The sequence below is a fragment of the Acanthochromis polyacanthus genome, chromosome 10 (assembly GCF_021347895.1).
Source record: "Acanthochromis polyacanthus isolate Apoly-LR-REF ecotype Palm Island chromosome 10, KAUST_Apoly_ChrSc, whole genome shotgun sequence".
Classification (NCBI taxonomy): Eukaryota; Metazoa; Chordata; class Actinopteri; family Pomacentridae; genus Acanthochromis; species Acanthochromis polyacanthus.
In genome coordinates this window covers 15,264,603-15,285,584 of record NC_067122.1, presented here as the reverse complement: position 1 = coordinate 15,285,584, position 20,982 = coordinate 15,264,603, and the positions used below count along the sequence as shown (strand labels likewise).

General features: G+C 41.0%; 1 protein-coding gene and 1 long non-coding RNA gene across 7 annotated transcripts in view; one reads left to right on the top strand and one right to left on the bottom strand.

Annotated features, from left to right (window-relative positions):
* The window catches only part of LOC110951698 (uncharacterized), a 94,788-nt gene that overhangs the window by 32,393 nt on the left and 41,413 nt on the right, over positions 1-20,982 (bottom strand). The window contains exon 1 of one of the 6 annotated variants that reach the window (XR_002595743.2): positions 4,433-4,839. The exons of the other annotated variants lie outside the window; for them this stretch is intronic. This is a non-coding gene — a long non-coding RNA (uncharacterized LOC110951698). Of the gene's footprint in view, positions 1-4,432; positions 4,840-20,982 lie in introns of those variants that run through there. 6 annotated transcript variants of the gene reach the window in all.
* zic3 (zic family member 3 heterotaxy 1 (odd-paired homolog, Drosophila)) lies at positions 5,551-10,796 on the top strand. Its single transcript, XM_022194890.2, has 3 exons — positions 5,551-6,825; positions 7,632-7,795; positions 8,370-10,796. The coding sequence occupies exons 1-3, from the start codon at positions 5,835-5,837 to the stop codon at positions 8,550-8,552; spliced, it is 1,338 nt and encodes a 445-aa protein (XP_022050582.1). The 5' UTR covers positions 5,551-5,834; the 3' UTR covers positions 8,553-10,796.

Sequence of the window (20,982 nt, the reverse complement as noted above, 5' to 3'; positions counted from 1 at the left end):
TTTATTTTTTTATAAATACTCTAAAAGCTTAATAAATACTAATAAGATTTGCTTAAATGTTGCAATGACCAATAATGTGCTCATGACTTAAATAGTTTGGCCTAATGAGCAATTTACAAATTATTAAGCATTTCTCTGTACTAATAACATGATCAACTAAATAGCTATTAAGGATTTTAATTAGCAAATTTAGATGTTTAAAATGTCCTCAATAAATTTCACAAAAGGTTAAATTCATTGGATTAATGCTGGGGTGGAGAGGTTACCTTCCAGCAATAAAAAGATAATTAAAAGCAAAACGGTTAAGATGAGTAAACATGTTATTTAGCTGAGTATTAAAGCTCTCCATTGTTATTTATTCAAAACACGCCAAATTTGTGACAGTGCAGCATTTTTAAATTTGGAAACCACACATGAACTTCACTTTAAATATCTACATTGGAAGCAGTTGCAGCATCCTGACATCTGAAATCTCTCCCAGCCCTGCAGCATTGTGAGTCTGGTCATTTCTGTTGGTTGTCTGACATGCCAGACAAAATCCTTGTGATTGCTGCACACAAAATATCACTCCAAACAATCAAAACACACACGTCAGGGAACACTGTTTACACCCATAAGGTCCAAGTCAGTCCTAGTACAGTGAATATGCGCAAAAATGAAATTCCAAAGGCGCAAGGCGGGGGACAAAATGGAACACCAGTCCAACGCCAGTGAAAAGAGCAGACTCATAGCATAACGCCATGTTGCAGCCTGCACTGAAAATTCAGCAAGTTTAATTTCTTTAAACCTGAGATGGCGATGAGCAGGATTCTTTTAAAATAATGCCTCTTTTCTGAAGAGTATTCGCAATAAACGTATACACTCACACTTATAAATATACGCTTAAATAAGGATGCTTTCTATAATAAATAAAATATCCGGTCTGTACAAGAACCACCAGGTGATGGTGATGAATGCCAATGCAACACAAGATGATGGACCAAAAAAAAAAAATGAAAAAAAGAAGAAAATGAGAAGAAGCACAAAATAATTTCATGCATCCAAATTCATGTGTGTCTGATGTGTGTTTTCCTGTACTGCAAGAATCCCCTCTCTGTGTCTGTGTGTGTGTGTGTGTGTGTGTGTGTGTGTGTGTGTGTGTGTGTATGTTTAAGAAACTGCATGCATTAGTGTGGAGTGTGCTGAGATATTGTAATTGATGAGGGATGGCAGTGCACAGTCTTGCCATGACTTTATGAAATTTAGATGAATTAACAGGTTTGGGATGAGTCCATTTGGATACAGATGCTCCAGTAAACCACAGCAAGGAGTCAATTAGCCCTCGCCATCCGCCATATGAAGGCAGACTCCACGTGCCACACTCCCTCCAGACACCACTGACCACATATTCTATGAGACATATACATTATGATACGTGCAGTTGTTATTGCACTGTACGTAGTTCTGAGCCTGTGTTGTGCAATACGAAGCAAATGAGGAATGATGAAACGTTTTTCCTGTCACAAACAAAAAAGGAACACCTACACAGCACAAAAATGAGCCCAACAGCAAAGCGACAAAATAATTACGTTGTGAGATTCCAAATTACAAGAGTTAAATTGTCATTTGTCGTGTTTAGCACTACAGTGATAAAATCCTAGTCATTACTCGTGCCCACACATGCACAAAAAACTAAAATAACACCCGATACAGGCTACATGTATTTGAAAACACACCGCATAAGGTAAATATTTGCTTTGTCTAAAATAGAAAATAAGTGCATGCACATGCTACATGCATAAGCAGCATTACAGAGTCTAATATGAGCCAAAATGGTACCTCATTTTATTCTGAGAACGTATGAAATCTGCTGGATCATGGCATGAATGCAGACCAGAACCTGAGCCTTTGTGGGCGACACAGAATGCAAGAAAGCTGAGAGGAGGAACATGGAGAATGCAAGCCATTCAGCACACAGTGAACAACCATTCATTTTTTATTAAATCAAGGGGTCAGACACATGCTATGCAACGTAAAAAACAGCAGCAAAACCTGCAAGTTCAGACAGCACATTGTGCACTTGAGCAAAACAGTGAATCACAGTATCATTCATGAAACGGTGCCACTGGGAAACACTGATCATTTTCTGTCTGTTTAAAATGTAAATACGAAGAGCACAATCCCGCACACTTGTTTTTAGTAAATGTAAATAATATCAGGGTGTGTTTTTTTTTAGTTGATAAAGGGATACTGAGATTTCACTTTTGTCTGGTCACTAATGAGTTAACTTCATGTCCACACACTTGTCTATAGCTCTAGCGGCCTAAGCCAGCCAAGCACACTGTGGGCTACAGGCCAGACAGCATAGACTAACAAAATTACTCAACTTTGCTGCAAGAAAAAAAAAGAAGAGATTGGGCTGCTATAGGTCATTCTGTCTCTATTAGAAAAATAATTTGCATGCATCTAGGTCATTTATCAAATTATGCATTTAAATAGCCCTTATAGTGGCTGAGTCTATCACATCTAGTTAGAATAAGCATATAAATGTGAGCTGTTTACCATTTAGGCTGATGGTTATGTTCTGCTCTTTTCCAACAGCATGGGCCTACTGTCACAGAGGTATGCACAATAAAATATTCGGAAATTTTTAAGGTGACGCGCATGCTCAGTTAGAGGAAGATTATGTTATAACCAATGGGCTATCCCAACGTCCAATGAGGTAATCCCAGCAGAGATAACCAAATAATCAAATTATACAGACCGCAGTCCTGCAAAATAACCTGCTGTAATTTAGTACGTTGCATTAGGGTTACATTTAAATTATCATTAAAGATTTTACACTCCGTCTGCAGTAAAAAAAAATAAAAAAAATAAATGCAGAGCTAAACTAATCATATGCATGCATATTAATCTAATGATTTTATGCAATTAAATTTAAAATCTACTAAGAACAAATTAAATATACTAAATCGTGTGAGTGCAAAAAGTATTTAGGAAATTTACCAATATTTAATTCAATAGATATGGCGAAGTAAAAGTGAGGTGAAAATGTCAGAGCGGAGAGCGACGTGGTCCAGGAGCAGTGTGATTTATTTATTTATTTATTTATTTTTTTGGAAGAGAAACAGCTCGTTTGAATGGGACAAAATCTGCAGGTTTATAAAGTTGTATTTCCCTCTTTTAAAGTAGTCCTATTTTTTACAGTTTATTTCAAAAATAATAAAGCGGGATTGCACTGTGTGTTTTTTCAGGCTACAAAATGTAGATAAAACAACAACAAAGAGGGGGGAAAAGAACATTTAAAAAAATGTAAAATGTACCAAATATTTTTGTAGTCCTGACTCACAACTTTGGTTTTGATTATAACACATATATATATATATATATATATATATATATATATATATATATATATATATATATAAAGAGAGAGAGAGAGAGAGAGAGAGAGAGAGAGAGAGAGAGAGAAAGAAAGAATGTTTGAAGTCACTAATTCTCAAACTTTAGGAATTAATTTTTTCCCCAATAAATGCCAAGTGTACAAATTAGATCAGCTGCAGGCTAGTTTCAAATTGAACTCCCAAGCAACAGTTGCTTTAGCCTACATAGGCCTAGTTGATGACAGCTCCCCTCCTTTATTCCTCAGCAAGAATCTCTGCGCCTACGCTGCTGCTCGCAAACATTTTGTGACTCATCTAAAACATGCCACTTAATTATTTCATAGTGGTATTATGGACTGCAAACGCGCGGCACGTATAACCTCAAGTGGCCTGTGGAGCCTCCAACAAGCCCGTAAAATATGGAGGGAGTACAGGAGAACTTAACAGGGCTGCTCGTCACTTGTGAAAGTTCACAAAGGTCGCAATAAATCTCCATGTGTGTGCGTGAATGTTACATGTTTTTGGCGTGCATGCGGTAGACCGTGTTGTGCACGCGCATGCTGTGTGCAGTGTGAGAGTGAAGGGGGGAGTAAACTGTGAGAGGCTGTCTTCGTGGTGAGAGAGAGAGAGAGAGAGAGAGAGAGAGAGAGAGAGAGAGAGAGAGAGAGAGAGAGAGAGAGAGAGAGAGAGAGAGAGAGAGAGAGAGGGAGGGAGGGAGGGAGGGAGAGAGAGAGAGAGAGCAGCTTACGGAGGAAAAAGATGAAGTGAATCTCATTCGTCGCTGCGCTTTGAGATAAGTTGTGGAGGTGATGCACAAAAAGCCCAAGTGTTGCAGTGTAGCCCTCTGCACGCTGGCCACGAAAACAGAGGCATCCTTTTCAAACAATGAAATGAACATAACAGGCCTAAAATGCTGAGCAGCGTTCATGAAAACTCAATCCCATGCAAACTTCACAGGCTAAACAGGCTACAACAAAAGTGTAGATTTACACTCTTCCACAGCATGCAGCTCACACAGGCCTGCCCTCTTTTCTAGCACAGAAAGACAACGGAGAAGTAAGAAAACTCACCTTTTCAATCTATAACTCTTTCTCCACGAAATGTTCTGAGAGTGAATGCGGTAGGATGAGGGCGAGAGCAGAATGAAGGACTGATTTGATTTTTTTTCCTCTTTTTTTTTTCTTTCTTTTTTTGTGTGTGTGTGGGTCCAGATCCCCTAAAATAAAGAATGTGAGCTCCTTCCTGGGACAGATTGAGGGGGAAAGGATGTGAAAGGCTTGGAGTTAAAAAGCGCCGCTTGAAGCACTCAGCGCGTCTCTGAACTTGATCAGATTTTATGTGTCCTGCAGCGAGTCAGCGGCAGCCCTGTGAAACTTGCTCAATGGCACGAATTTTTTGGCTGAGCGAAAAAATCTCAGGATATTACAATTACTGCCATCTTTCTTTCTGTCTTTTATTCCTCCGTCTTACACCCTATAGAGCTTTTGCAAAAAAAAAAAAAAGAGAGAGAGAAAAAGAAAAAGAAAAAATACCCTCCTCCCCTTTCAAGCGGCTTCAAGAAAAGCCACATTTTGGAACTGCGCCAAGTACATTCAAGTTTTCAGTTAATAAGAGCCAAAGTGGTCACATGAACGAGAAAAATAGTAGATAAGTCAATAAGATAGATAGACAGATAGACAGATGGATAGATCACAATATTTGTCTTCAAAGTGCATCATAAACTGTTGCTGTAACCTAACCATATTAATTTCATAGTGCAGAATAGCTGGAATCACACTAAGCTGACAATTTCAGTTCAATAACATCAGCCTAAGTGGTCCACTAAAAGTTTAAATAGTATGTGATGGGTCAAAAAGAAGCTGCACTGGGCATTGGGCCTGTAGCCTGCATGGATTATATTTATATTTCCTCATAAAACTGTTCGGAAGATTCTTTAGGACTAAGAACTGTTGTATAGGACGTGCGCTTCACATAACACATGTAGGATCTGCTGGAGTGTTCCGTTATACCTGCAAAATAACGCCTGTAAGAACCAATCAGATGAAACCAATTGAGACGACCTGCCATCTTCAATACCAAACTGTGTCAATCACCAGAATTCGAGCCAATTAACACCCTTCTCCGTGGTCACGTGTTCGCAGTGCAGCCGAGCGCTCATTGGCTGTCGTAGCACTGCCTCCCGAGTTCATTTATGTTCTGGGAGTGAGTGATTGACTTTATCAGTCCAAGGACATCATCCGCCTGGTAAGGGGGGAAGTTTGATCCTGTTTCTCACGGATCGCAGTCAACGGGAGTTTTTTCTCCCAAGTCTTGATTTTTCCCCGTTTTTGGCTTGGTCTGGTTTTTATTTTAGGATTTTTACGCACAACGTGATAAATCTCGGCGCAGTGTCTGCAGCGTGCGCGCTCCGCTAAACTGGATTTTAATTTTATTTTCTGTTTTCTTCCCGACTCCTAAGTTTGCTTCAAGCTCATGACTATGCTTCTTGATAGCGGTCCGCAGTTTGCATCGTTAGGAGTGGGAGGTTTCGGGACACCGCGGCACCACGAAATCGGGAACAGAGACCCGAGTCTGGGGCTGAATCCCTTCACTGATTCCTCCCACTCCGCAGCTTTCAAAATCAGCCCCGTGGCTCACGATATCGCTTCCAGCCAGACATCAGCTTTCACCCCGCAAGCCACTGGATATGCAGCTGCCCTGGGACACACTCACGGCGGGCAGGTGGGCTCGTACGGCGGGGGAGCGTTCAATTCAACACGGGACTTTCTCTTCCGGAACCGGAGCGTTGGAGAATCCACAGCGCCGAGCGCCCAGCATGGGATCTTTGCAGCTTCGGCGGGGAGCCTCCACGGGCCGCCGGGGATCACCGATAACCCCGGACATTTGCTGTTTCCAGGACTTCACGACCAGGGAGTGAGCCACACTTCATCCAGCGGACATGTAGTAAACAGCCAAATGCATCTTGGCTTACGCGGGGACATTTTCGGAAGACCTGATCCATATCGTCCGGTGGCCAGCCCCCGGACGGACCCCTACGGGGCTCAGCTCCACAACTACAACCACCCTATCAATATGAACATGGGTATGAATGTGCCGACACACCACGGTCCAGGGGCCTTCTTTAGATACATGAGGCAACCGATTAAACAAGAATTATCCTGCAAATGGATAGACGAGAACCAGATGAACAGACCCAAAAAGACTTGCGACAGGACTTTCAGCACCATGCATGAGATGGTCACTCATGTGTCCATGGAACACGTCGGCGGCCCCGAGCAGAGCAACCACATCTGCTACTGGGAGGACTGTCCGAGAGAAGGGAAATCTTTTAAGGCCAAGTACAAACTCGTCAACCACATCCGTGTGCACACGGGCGAAAAACCGTTCCCATGCCCGTTCCCCGGATGTGGGAAAATATTCGCCAGGTCGGAGAATTTGAAAATCCACAAAAGAACACATACAGGTAGGCATGAACAAAATCACAGCGTGGAGTAAAAGCAGATTTTAGAAGTGAGGCTACACTGAAAACAAAGCGTGCGTCTTGGGCTCAGTTTCAAAGTGCTACAAAATTTAGGAGTTTTTTTGTTGTTGTTGTTGTTGTTTACTAGCAGCATTTGAGAACTTGGGTATATTATGTTGAGCACCTTTTCAAATTGTTGTTGGTGTAGTTTTTATCCTGAATTATACCTAAACACACTGAATAATTAATAGTGGCTCAGCAATGCACACAGTGTTTGAGGAATAACTTTTTGTTTGGCGTTGAGCCTCGTTAATTCTTGTAGCTCTGGGCTGAGAAGTTCTCCTGTGATTTATAAACAGACTTTACGCACTTGACAAAGTTTTAATGCGGCAGCTTTATTAGATTATTCATGCAGAGAGGGGACTGGACTCTTATTCTTGTCATTTCCGCCATATACAAACACAATTAATCAACGTGTGGCTGTAATTCTTGCTCTTGGTGCAGAAATGCCCTGTTGATTCAGTGTTTACTATAGAAGAGCAGGCGCACGGAGCAGGCCAGTAGTAGCATGAAGGCCTCTTGAATAAATAAAGCCTGACAGAGCAGCGTGTAGTAGTGGAGCTGTATCCATGTCGCCCTGAAATTCTAGGTTACTAGTTATATAATAGTCTGCAGACAATTTACATCTCTGGGGTTTGGGGGGTTTTACAGGTGGTGCTACAATAGGAGTTTGTTTGTGCGAGCCATTGGGGTAATTCACGACGTGTATGTATGTGTGTGTGCGTGTGTGTGTGTGTTTAATCCTGCAGGTGAGAAGCCGTTTAAGTGTGAATTTGATGGCTGTGACAGACGCTTCGCCAACAGCAGCGACAGGAAAAAGCACATGCATGTGCACACATCAGACAAGCCATACATCTGCAAAGTGTGCGACAAGTCCTACACACACCCCAGCTCTCTCAGGAAACACATGAAGGTAATTAACGTCTTCATTACTCCTTAAACACATTAACACACACACACACACACACTCCTCCACCACCACCACCACCCTCCTCCTCTTCCTCCACTGCCACAGACAGACAGGGATCATCATCATAACTTCAGGCTTTCCTTAAGATGTTATTGTCACTGCAGTGTAAAAAAAGAAAAAAGAAAAAAAAGGTATGATGCCAATTAGTCTGGCAGCGATACTTGAAGCTTAAACAGCCGAAATGAGTTGTAAATATTTCATCTATTTGCTGTTTTTTTACTACTAGATTCTAATTTGTGTTTTGAAGAAGAATATTTTTAGAAAGCACGCACTTTTATAAATGCGCACTAATTGGGATGTGGACTTTTATTTTATTTTATTTTTCAGGAGTCTGAGTTAGCTCTCCTGTTTCAAGTTTTCTGTGTGTTTACTGTCACAGTTGCCCTCAAAAATCTAGAGTTAACCCGCATTTAGGTTCCTTCAATAAAGGGCACTCACGTTGGAGCAGTATTGGATATTACAGGTCACTAACCCACTGCTCCTGTCTTCCCCTCTCTTTTTTAATTTAATTTTGCAGGTACACGAGTCTCAAGGATCCGAATCGTCCCCTGCAGCAAGCTCTGGATACGAGTCGTCCACACCGCCGGTGCTGGTCTCAGCCAGCACTGAGGACCCGACAAAAACACCGCCGTCAGCCGTGCAAAACACGCCTGGTCACAGCGAAGGACTGGCACCCAACTTTAATGAATGGTACGTTTGAAGTCCGAAGAGCAAAACCCTTCTCTCAATGTGGACCACGGGGCATGAGGATAAAACCTTAAAAAAAAAAAGACTATTCCTTTTCACTCCACACACATGCAGACACACGCACACACACACACTCACACAAATGGGATTGGGACAACAACAACAACAACAGGAGATGAGAGCAAAAGCCAGCACCAAGCAGGCCACGTCCGTTCTCAGGATCACGAAATTTGACTTTCATTCCGCAAGTTTTGAGGAAATAAAATAAAAATCACGACTAAATAAACGTAATACTTTCTCAGTATAAATAAATGTTTTTTATCTTTTAGTTTACAGATCTCAGAAAAAATTGTTTTATTTTTCATTTTATGTATTTTCTCAAATTTTTATTTAAAAAAAAAGAATAAAAAAGGAAGATTATTTCACGCTGTTTTATATGACGGTGACGCGCTATTTGTCGCCTCTTCAATTGATTGTTGAAACTTCAAACAGTCTTAAGAAACGTGCCAAAGTCTTTGTCATGAACTTGAACACAGAAAAAAAAAATCATAAATAAATATTATACTCGTGAATGTATTTCCTTGTTTGATGGGGTCGAATCTGTTGTCAACGTCCGTTTTCAGGTGGAGAAATGTGGTATTAGGTTACGATTGTTACCGTTGAATATAACGTTGCCTTTTGTTAATACCGTTGTAAATACATATCCATGATGCCATATTTATCAATTTGTAATTTAATTATGGGTATAAGTTCTGAAACTTAAATGATATTTATGGAAATGTTTTCTAACAAGAACTGTACAGTTTTGGTCATAACCAGCTTAACAATGAACAAATGATAAACTCTAAAGCTCCAACATCGCGATTGTATCCTTCTGTTTTTCTTTTTTTTATTTTCTTCTTTTTAACCAATAGGCCTACATGTGTCTTATTTGGATCGAAGAAATCATCTATATGAATATTATGGATTTGTCTATATATAATGCAGATATTTCCGTCACTTTTATTTTGTTTATGAGACCATTGACATGTAAAATCATTGACTTTGTAGAACTGGGTTCAGTTGAGCTGAGAAGCTATAAAACGGTTCTGTTGATGTCTATATTTTGGTTAAATTTAAACTTTTTGTGTATTTTACTTTAATAGAATCAGAAATAGATGTCAATTCTTAGCATAAACTCAGTATTGGGGGGGAAAAAAAGAAGAAGAAACCCATCAGCCTATTGCACTCCTATAGCTACAGGTCTTAGACGAGTGTGCGAAGTTCATGATTTCCAAATCAAGGTGACAGTATTTTGAGTATTTCAAATTGGGGTCAAGCACCCAAATATATGCGCCAGTATGGCAACCTTTATAGTTCCAGCAATGTCTTTGTGCAAGTATGTTTAAATGTGTGCATCGGCAACAATGGAACTGTCACAACACAGTATCTTCAAAAATAAAAAAAAGTTTTTTGTCTGTCAGCTTGCATTGTTTTAAATGTAATTCTTCTGTGAAACTAAGCGTGTTATTTGTTGTGGTGTTGCATATAGAGCAGTTTGATTACACATTTGCTTGTTTTGTGTGAATAACTTGTCAAGATGACATTTTTGTGTTTAACAAAAATTTTAGTGGAAGGAATTCTAGATCTATGTGGGTTGGGGGGAGAATACGTTCAGTGGCAAAAAGAGTTACAGCATTGCATTGTAACCTATTCTCAAGAATTAAATATTATGCATACACAAAGTATATTGTACTCATACGAGAACAATTTCAGACCACCAGCACTACTTTTAAAATAAAATGTAAAAAAAACGGTACCTCTTGACAGTGATATATGATATAAGTTTATTTAAATAATTTAAGGAATATATGTTTTATATGCTATTTTCTATACCTTAATTTAAAAAGAAGTACTTTTTCTTATTCCCACCACCTTTCTGCCCCATGTCCAGAGGTCAGAGAAAGAAAAAAAATCTGATGTATAAAAACACAGCTAGAATGTGATGTTGTAACACTTTCTGGGAGAAATGGGTCACACTCCAAGTTATTCCTGAAGAGCAAAACTGTTTTACTGATGAACTGTGTCACTGTGCCACATCGAGGCAAACCATGTTACAACAGCAGGCCTATGCGTTAGCCTATTTAGCTACCAGAGTCAAAGCGTTCCTTGTACTTTCTAGGCTACTGTATGTTGGTTGATTTGTTTTTACCAACTATTTATGAAGAAATGTGAACGGAAATTTTGATTGAAATTAAAAAAACATTATGAAAAGCGACTTTCAGACTGCCACGTTGATTATTATCAGCATGTTGTTGTGCACCCTGCATGTTACGCATATAGCCGACACTGTTTGCCATGCTGTTTGTATCAGACTAGTAGGAGTCACTTGAACTTGACACTGATTAAGGCGCCATCTTAGTATCTTGGCTGCGTGTGTGTATGTGTGTGAGTGGGAATAACTGGAGAGAGGAGGTGGAGGGGGGGAGTAAGTTAGAGAGCCGCTTCTTGGCAGTGAGCAGGGGGGCTTTGGAGGGGGTGATGGGACAAGCGTTTATGACCACGAAAGTTGTGTACATGTAAAGTTTGTCTTTCCCCCCCGTATTAATGGGCGAGCTGTAATAATAATCCTAACAAATAATCACCCTAACGTGCAGACTGGAAGACGGGCAACTGAGGATACTGTGTGGCCGTGAAAGTGGAGTGGGATACGGTGCCAAAAGTGGCAGTGCCTCAGCGTCTCCCACTACCCGATTAACAAGGCACCGCTACATAAAAACAGCCAAAAGGAGCTACCACACATCAATGGGCGCCATAATAAGCATTTAAACGGCGAAAAAAATCAGCCTGAATCACAACAAGAGCTCATGCGCGGGCCTGAAATCTCCTAATATTATACAGAGTCATTTAACCAGTGTTTTCAATTCAGCAGCATCTGCATTAAAACAATAAAAACATACAAACAAACAAACAAAAAACAAACAAACAACAAACGCAGAGTGGGCTGATGTAAAAGTGAGGGCTTTTCTTCCCATTAAAGTGGAACGCAGATGAGTATATTTGCAGCAGCCTCCCCCCTCTCCCAACCAGCATCCACCAAACAGATTTAGGAATATTGATTCAAATTCTGCTTCTTTTTTTTGCCTGCACTTTTGCGCAAGCGCAACCCCTCTCCTGCATTCCGTTTGATTTCATTTCTTTTCACTCCCCCTCCTCCTCCTCTCTCCTTCCCTCCCCCCTTCCCTCCTTGCCTTCTCATCCCCAGTCTCCTCCTCCCTCCCCACCACCACCTCCTCCTTCTCCCTCCCTCCCTCCCTTCCTTCCCCATGCTCGTCTAGTCGCACATTTCAAGTTCCTCCTCTCAGACACTGTGACGTCAAATAACTGAGACCCGGCTTGCTCCGAAACAGGCTCACATGGACGCTGCGTTTTTGAAGGGGGTTTTTACGCACGCATTTATTTATTTATTTATTTATTTTTGGGAACGCGTAAAGCGGCTGCGCTCTGACCTGCAGCAGTTGTTGGGGAGATAAATCACACGATTGCATCTCAACGTCGATCACGTGTCAGTTCCCTCCTTGTCATTTTACAGCCCCCCGCATAAAAATGATATGCATTTAGGTCATTAATGTGTGCAGCTGTGCCAAAACGTAAAAAGAAAAAAAAATGCGAATAAGGTGTTTTATGCTGACGCTGAGCACAAGTTTTCAGATTATAGCAGAGCAACCAGAGCAGGCGATTCAATCCAGAAGGAGGGGGGGAAAACATGAAAGGCTCCTTTCTGGTGGATTCTCAATGGATTAGAAAGCAGTGACGGTCACGTGGATGCAGTTGTGTAAAGACTAGCGGCTGTATCACAACAATGTCCCGCTGCAGCAGCACGCTAACACTGGCTCCGAGTTACGTTAGCGCTCATTCATGTCGAGTTATCGCTAGGATTGCCGTGCATGAGCTCCGGTGTGTGGACCCCGAGGATGGCAGCTGACTGTTGGCAGCGTGCAGCCTTATAATCTCTCTCTTCCTATAGTATCTGCTTGTTAGTGGATGAAGAAGAAGGCTGCACGAGGAGGGGGGAGCGAGAGGGGGGTTTCTGTAGAAGGAAAGGGGGGGGGGGAACTAGGGCTGAGATGTACTCGCTGAAGTTTAATGTAGGATTGATTGGTCATCCCCAACCCCTTTACCTTCCTGCGTCTCCTCTGTCGCACAGTATTTGCTGGCTAAGCGGGAGAGCGCGCTCTAAGAGGATAAACTGGCACAAGCAGGTCCCCAGCGCCTTTTGTCACGCAACCGAGGCTGTGATCTTAACAAACCCAGCAGCTAATTTATCACTCATTAAAAATTTAAGCATTATTAGAAGCAACAGACATCATATCGATAAATTCAAGAAAAAGTAACCCAATGTGCGCATAGGTTGTTTCGCTGCAGATCCGTTCATTACCATGTGGTTTTTTTTTTTTATCTGGCACTGGAGCTTTACAGAGATGCTCAAGGGCACTCCAGCATTGGCACTTGATCTGAATGTGAGGCGTTTATGTGTGGAGGGCAGCTCTTCTTTGCACATCTGCACATGACCGCTCTGCTGCCTGTCTCTCTCACACACACAAGGATGCTCGGATCAACAATTCTTCTACGAAACTAATTGCTGGTATTTATAGAAGCCTTTAATAAAGACACTAAGCCTGCACGGGTGATATTTTGTCACTAAACGTACCGTGACAATTAGACTGAAATGATATGCATTTGGAAGATCATAAGGAGGGAAAAATATGTCTTGATAAACAAATAGCTGCATAAGCACCAACATATATCTGATAATTAACCGAGGGCGGAAGTTGATGTGCTGGCCAATTATCGATGCTTATTTCACCTCCAGCAGCGTGTTGAATATGCATTCACAAAGCATCTTAATCCACGGTGTGTCTTTATATCTCTAGGTGTTTCATGGCTTTTGTGATGCAAACTGATTAACACAATGGCTTTGTGTTCGGGCTCGATTCTTCTTCAATTGACTCATAAGAGGCATTTACATAGCCCATCGTGATACTGTAGCCTGCAGACACTGGTGCTGATGAGCAGATGAGTGAAAGTGCTCGGCCCTGACAACTCTGCACAGTTATGAAATGATGAAGTTGACTCCAGTTCCTAAAGCACTGACATCCTCATAAAGAGCGCAGTAACAGATTACTCAAATTCATTGTTTCGACCCAGAGAGCGTCCAATAAATAAAAAAAAGTACCAAGGGCCCTTCATGATCACAGTTATAATAAATTATTCCATCCTAGCGCCATCATTTAGATCCCCCCTAACGCACACAAAACATTCACCTCTCAAATAATATTTCTATTATACCACGGGCTGAAAGACAATCTATTAGTAGGATGTCCAACAGGAGACAGCGGCAATTCCCCAACATCTGGCGGGGTGTCAGAAACTTGATGAATTCCTTATCAGAGCGGGCGCAGGAATCAGCGCTAATAGGTCCCCGGAGTGAGGGCTCCGGCAAACGCTCATTCAGCAAAGCAGATGTTCGGCAATTGTGCTCCGCGTTTGTCTTTGACAGATATATATTCAACACTTTTGAGAGGTGGCAAATGAGCAACTGACATCCTTTTAATGAACCGTTGCTCTGCCCTGAACGCCGCACTGGCGGTGATGATGGCGATGCTTCCTCCTAAAACAGGAGCAATAACAAGAAGTTCCCCCCTGGAGGAGAGGAGAGGAGTTTTATGAATCACCGAGCTGCGCGTTATTGCAGAAGGTGTAACGCTGAGGTTTAAACTGTTGCAAACAACGCGCTCCCTTAACTTTCACCGTGCGCAATTAAGTCGTTAATTAAAGCCATCGCAGCCTGAACTGTGCGCTTTTATGGGCATGCAAAGTCGACAAAAAGCTGCATTTGCTGCAGATTGCAAGAATGGCGTGATTCAGCAAATCCCAACCAAAACTTTTTCACCTGAGAAGCAGAAAGGAGGAGGAGGAGGAGGAGGAGGAAGGAGGAGGAGGAGGAGGAGGAGGAGGAGGAGGAGGAGGAGGAGAGGAGCCGCAGCCTCACAGGACGAGTTCTCCCCCTGAGGGGACGGGCAGCAGCGCTCACATATTCATTGGCCTTTTCCAAATGAAAAGGACAATGCTCGTTAATGTCCTCCTTTTCTAAAGACAATGAATTAGAATTGAAGAGTGGCTTCCCATTATTTAAAGAGATCATTCATTGCTCTCTCGTGGTGATTTGTGTCGGCGCTTGCGCAATGGTCTGCGACTCAGGAGAGTTGAAGGAGGATGACTTTTACTGTCCACATGTTGAATAGCGGTGGCGCACAGAGAGAGATAGAGATAGATATAGATAGATAAGCAGAAAATAAATACATCCAGCAATTGCTCCCTCACATAAATAAATTTAAAAATATGTCACTACTACAACACAACGACTAACAAAGCCTATATCTCTTGCACAATTCCGATTTGTGTCCCAGAAATGCCAATCAACGCACAAAAAAAGGCGAGCTTTGGTTGCATAATGTCTGCGCAATCTTTAATCCGTTATGGATATGCATGGAGCAGGGATAGCACCATGAATAACAATCCGCCTGATCCTGCCACAGTCCCAGCACGTGTGTGTACGTGATTCCTGGCATCACACAAACGGAAGAAGAAACAATGAACGATAATTACTCGTAAAGTTTTTTTTTTCTTTTTCTGTAACTCCCTGTTCAAGCATGGTGGAGGGGGTTGACCCGATTTTTTATTTTATTTTAGCAACAAAGTTTTCCAACCTTGAAAGAGTCAGAATAATCTTTGTGATGTAAATTCATGGAAGATATGATAAGTGCCACAGACAGTGGTGATAATAGATTGTCTTTCAACAAAAAGGCATACAATAAAAAAATAATCTATTTCTACATAGTTTCCTTTAATGATTTAAACAAAAATAAGATTCTTTACACAGATTATATTTACATCTGCATCACTGTCTTCCTTTCACCTATTTAAGCATCACCAGCTCATGATAACCTTCTGCATGAAAACTAGTCGTTCTTTCCCAAAAGACCAGGCCTAACTGTCCTGCAAGATCAACAGATCTGTTAAGATTCACACTAACATGCTGCTCAACTAGTGCCCTCTGTGAAACAAAAATCTTCTTCCTTGCCATGCATGCATGATAAACCTTTACCACTGAGTTTTAAAATGTTATGCAAAACACTGCTGCAGACACATTTCCAGCCGAGACAATAAAATAAAAATAAATATTTATAGAGAGAAGATCCAAGCAAAACTATATTCCCACACAGCTAAACGTCCATGCTGATACACGTGGAAAACATAAATAAACTCGGTTCCCAGGGACATTTCCACACTTCTTGACAAACCTATTTAGAGTTTCTTGGAATGCAAAGACATTATTTAAAGGCTTTAGAAATACTGCATAAAAAACAAAAACAACCAGAAGTGTGCTTTAGTGCATTTGCAGAAACCTTACAAAGGGTGTTATCAAAACTGGGAAACACAGTTTCTGTGTGTGTTAACATCTGCACTATGCCAGCAGCAGGCACTGCTGCAAAGATGACTACGAGCAAAGGGAGGAAGCATGACACGTAATGGCAAACAGAAGGTTTAGTCCTTCATAGCAACAATGCAGTCTGGATTTTCATATGTAATGTGCTGGCCCTTGTGCTCTTGTAAGCCCATGATCAGAGGTGATCCTACAGTAATAAAAAGCATTTGGGTGACGGGAAAAGGCCAGGTTTTTGTGTGGGTGGCGGGGGCTCTGGTGCTAAAAGAGAGTGATATTCAACAGCTGTGTTATACAGGTTTTCAACAGCCATAATAAAAAGTGTTAGACATAGCACCAGTTATTTTCTTCCCACTTTTCCACTAATCTAAATTCTACTCTACACTGTGCCTTTTGGACAAACGGTCCACTGCTGGCTCATATTTTCACAGCATTAGCCATACCATTATTCTGTGGTTTTTGGTTTGTAGGTTGTTTTTTTTCACGGTTCTGTCTTCAAGCACACCAATGAGGCTGAGTCGAAGACATTTTCTCCCCTAGAAGTATCGGCAATCACTTTCATGATGATGGGAAACAATACAGTGTGATTGCACACCTTTAACTTTGTGCTGTACTCAGTGGACAGATTTTTTTTTTTCCTTCCACAAATGGTCCCCATCCTGAGACAATAACGGACACGCAGGGTTTGGACAGAGAGGAGGAGGTGTAGGAGGAGAAAAAGGAACCAGGTAGGAGGGCCTGGTGAAGGGGTGGGGGGGTGGGAAAGCCAGGTGCTGGTGGAAATTGGCAGGCGATTGCCAAAGCGACCTCATGCCAGGATAATGCATGGGGCCATAGGTGTCCCCCAAGCCAATCCCAACCCTCATGCTGATAGCTTTTCAATGCCTGTGGGACAATCTCTCCAATAATTGCTTTTCCTGTTTCAATTGTGGTCTGAGGGAAGGGACTTTGTTTCCTACAAAAGTGTCTGTTGTATTGTAGCCATTTTTAGGCACCATAAAGTTCTGAAGAGGAACTAACAGGAACTAAAACACCATGAGCCGTGGTTTAGAATTTTAAATAATACCACAAAGGCACAGAATGACAGACGGCTGAGTGATTGGCAGATCTCCCTTTAATATATTGCACATTTTCACTCAGGAGACCCTCGGAGGTTGTAAATTATCTCTTGTTTGTTCAAATGTAACATATCCAAATATTTTCACTCGCATCTCTGAGACACCATATCCATCCTCTGCTATGATGACCGATGACATATTTCTCTCCTGATGGAGCTAGTGAGGCTCAGCCAGTGTGGTGAAATTTAAAACCTTTCCTCACAGTTCTTGCAAAAGTCCCATGGAAAGTTTGACAAGTTGCCATAACAATAAGTCGTCTTTTAAAGTTTTTTCCCCTCTCAATTTTTACTAACCTGAATAAGTTGTTAAGTCTTCATTTTATTATTGTTTTCAGAGTAGGAACATAGTCACTGTATACTGTATGTATATATACACACACACAAAAGTAATTACAGTAAAAATTAAACTGTCAATATTGCTATGTACTATTATTACATGTATGTTTAATACTAATAGAAATAACGACATTGTTATCATTAATAGCATTATTATTTATATGATTTTTATTATTATAATTATTATTAAATGCTGAAACTTAATGTTTTAATGCTTACTTCAATAGCCTGATGCTGTGCATTTAAAGTTAATAGAAACCTACGATGCCCCTTTTTTCAGTTGCAGTCACTTTGTTTTTCATCACGTTGCGCAACTCAAAATAATAGAAAAAGAAAATGTGGCACTTTTAATTATTAACGACTGACTTGTCTTGTCCTTGAGAGGTTTGGCCGCATTCAATTCAAGGAAACGGAGTTCATTCTGAACAGGGCCACTGTGAAAAGAGGGAAACTCTTTAATTGCCGGTGCAACAGCAAGGAAAACATTTTCATTACGAGCAATCGCTCGCAAAACTTCAAGAACGTGAGTGTTGAGCGGAAATTAACGCGGGGTTTGTAAATAGCGTTTCAAAAATCTATTTGCGCAACTTTTAAAATGCAGGAGTGCACTTTTGGGGTACAAACCGCTTTTGAACGCGATGCTTTTCTCTTTTGTGCAAAAAAAAAAAGATAAGAAAAGAAAAGAAAAAAAAGCAAAATAAAGACAACGCAATTTACACAGATTTCTCCTCTCAACAAAAAACAAAAGGGTGTGGGGCTTTAACTCAAGCAGCGTTCAGTTCAGCACACAGTTTAATACTGTGAAATGCTACAACGCAGGCAGTTTGTTTTCATTCTTGTGGAACATAAATAATGTATAACCTCTCCTGTCTGTCACTTACATTTAATATGCCGTCGTTCATGCATTAGAAATGAACGTGGTGGAAGCTGTTGTAAAAGGTGATATTATTAGACGTGACACGGGGAACAGACCCAAACTTCAACGACCAAGTTCACACCTGGAGAAGAGATTAAAAACTTGGCCTTTAAAAACAAAATACAGAATGTGAATAAATAGGTGAACAAATTTAGTTGGCAGCTTTTGAGAGAGAAGGAGCTGATTTTAGAAGATGTAGCCAGTGGCACAGATCAGTGCATCGTTTAAGTAGTAAAAATGGCTCCAAATATGAAAGTTTATGATGTGGAGTAAAAGCTGTGTAGAGTTGAATTTCATTTCCAGCGTTTCCCAGTCAACTTTATGTGGTGGAAAAAAAATTATGTTCTCCCCTTGCTCTGTTTTCTTCTGATTTTCTGTTGAAATTGGCAACAGTGTGCCAGCCCAGTACCCAGTTTAATTTACCTTGTCTTGGGAATGATTTTTCTGTATTACCTAAATAAGGTGAAATGTGGGGCATGCAGACTCTCTTCTGCTTGTCGGAATCAGTGGAGTGTGAAATTGCAACACCAGACAGCCTGGATAATAGCTCAGAAGGGGGCTAATGTCCCTGCTACATTCAAAGAACATTTTTATAATGACTGAATTAAAAAGAAAAAAGTATAGATTTATGCTATAGTCTGTTTTTTCCCCCACTTTATTTCTGTCTTGATCTGTCGTTTAGCTGTCTGGAACTGCATTTGTCCTCTTTGGATTAAGGAGTGCACTTGGATTTAGATCCAAAACTGTAAAATGGAAATAACCTGTGCAGTGCAGTGCAGTCTGGCCTTTCTTGGTTCTTATTTGGACCCTGATAGGACTTCTCTTTAAACCTGCTTTGTCAGAGGACGACCAGCTGGAAAATTCTTATTACTGAGTGCTGTTTCTGCCCCATCATCCCTTCAAAGACACTCAGTCTCACATACATGACCACAGACAAACCTCTTCCCTGCTGGTCCTTCTGACACACACACACTTGGACTCCAGCACACACATAAATTACATGGGGATTACTGAGACATGGTTCTGTTCTGTTAGAGATGTCACCAGCAGGACCTGATTTGTCAGGCTTTACTATACCCAAATTCAGTTGGTAATACGTCTGCTTTTAGATCATTCCAAATAACCCCCCAAATCCCTGCGACTCACCATTTAACACTCCCACTGGTGCTAAACCTAATCTTTCCTCCGACTGGGGTCACCGTTCTGGTGGTCTTAGCTTTCCAGCCACTGGACCAGCTCCTACCAGTTCAGTCCGATGGGTCCCACCTCAAACCACACAACTAAACGCACATTTTTTCATACAGGTATTAGTGAGGCAGGTTGGAACAGAGTCAAGAGGTGCTGAAAGCGCAGTAATCCCGTAGACTTAGCCCATAATTCAGTTTGAACTAATAGTAAAAGAATAACTAATGCTATAAGCCAGTTAAGGATCTGCTCAATTATAAGCAGAAGAGCGGCAGAAAATTAATAAAAAAGTTGACCAGTTACTGAATAAACAAGTCAAAGTACAGTACTTTGACTTTACTGTGCGTAAAGCTTCTTTAAAAGATGTTGCTCTGCTGATGTCCGAATGTTCCCAAAAATCCCAGCTTGTTCTAAGACCCAGAACCTCATGAAATCTGTCTAAATAAGCATGTTTTCATGTTCTCTCAAGCTCATAAACTAAACCCAGCCCCCTTCATTAGGAAGATATAGTGTTTTTAGATTGTTTTGATGTGGTCAGGGAGCAGAAGGACTATTGGCTAAGCATCGGAAAGAGCAGACACACAGACAGTCTAAGCGGTTTAGCCTTGTTTAAAATTATTAATCTACTTCTAATTCCAGCTGGCCCCCTGACAGCATAGAACCCTATCAAAAAAAATCAGCGCCTCCATTGTGAGGCCTGGCAGAAGGGGACTGGGCGTATTTTTTCTGCTCCAATCAGTTTCTAGAGGTTGGGCGATTAAAAAAAGAATCCCAAACGCCCCTTCCTCGCACAGCAGGGGAATAACGGAATCATTAATTCCCCATTAATTTCAGAAAAAAAAAAAAAAACAGAAATGTCGTCTCCATGTAGTGCCTTAGACAAAATAAAAAGACAGGAATGACAGACAGAAGCGACAAGTGCTTTTGGTTGCCCGAAAAGTGTGGAAAGGTGACATTCCAAAACACGAAAAAAAAGAAAAAAAACCCACTGTAATGCGATGTTTAACATTCAACTGAACAAGAATTCACAAAATACAGTCTGTAAAAGTCAAATTTATGGAGCCACGACTGACCACAACTTCCTGATCCTTAATCAATTTTAAGAAAAGTTTTGTTGCAGTATTAAGACACTTTTTTTCGGTTTTAGAACAATGCTCTTGGAATGAATCTTTCAGAAAAAGACATTTAAAGGGATGAATGAGGCACATAACAAGGCATGGTGAATGATTGGGGCTGAGGAAAAGAGATCCACCAGAAATCCTTTGTAAGCTGTCAGATATCTATCTATATTTAAATGCAATAACACAACTTTTAATAAAGTGAAATGACAATTGTAAGCTGCTTGTTCATTGTCACTATATTCATCTGAAAGTCCTGTATGCACAGCTAAGAAGGTATTTCTT

Bases quoted from the DNA above. Each gene is read 5' to 3' on its own strand.
- zic3 (XM_022194890.2), top strand. From the start codon at position 5,835: ATGACTATGCTTCTTGATAGCGGTCCGCAGTTTGCATCGTTAGGAGTG. The intron at 6,826-7,631 runs GTAGGCATGAAC...TTAATCCTGCAG, and splicing joins CCACAAAAGAACACATACAG to GTGAGAAGCCGTTTAAGTGT. The intron at 7,796-8,369 runs GTAATTAACGTC...TTAATTTTGCAG, and splicing joins CTCTCAGGAAACACATGAAG to GTACACGAGTCTCAAGGATC.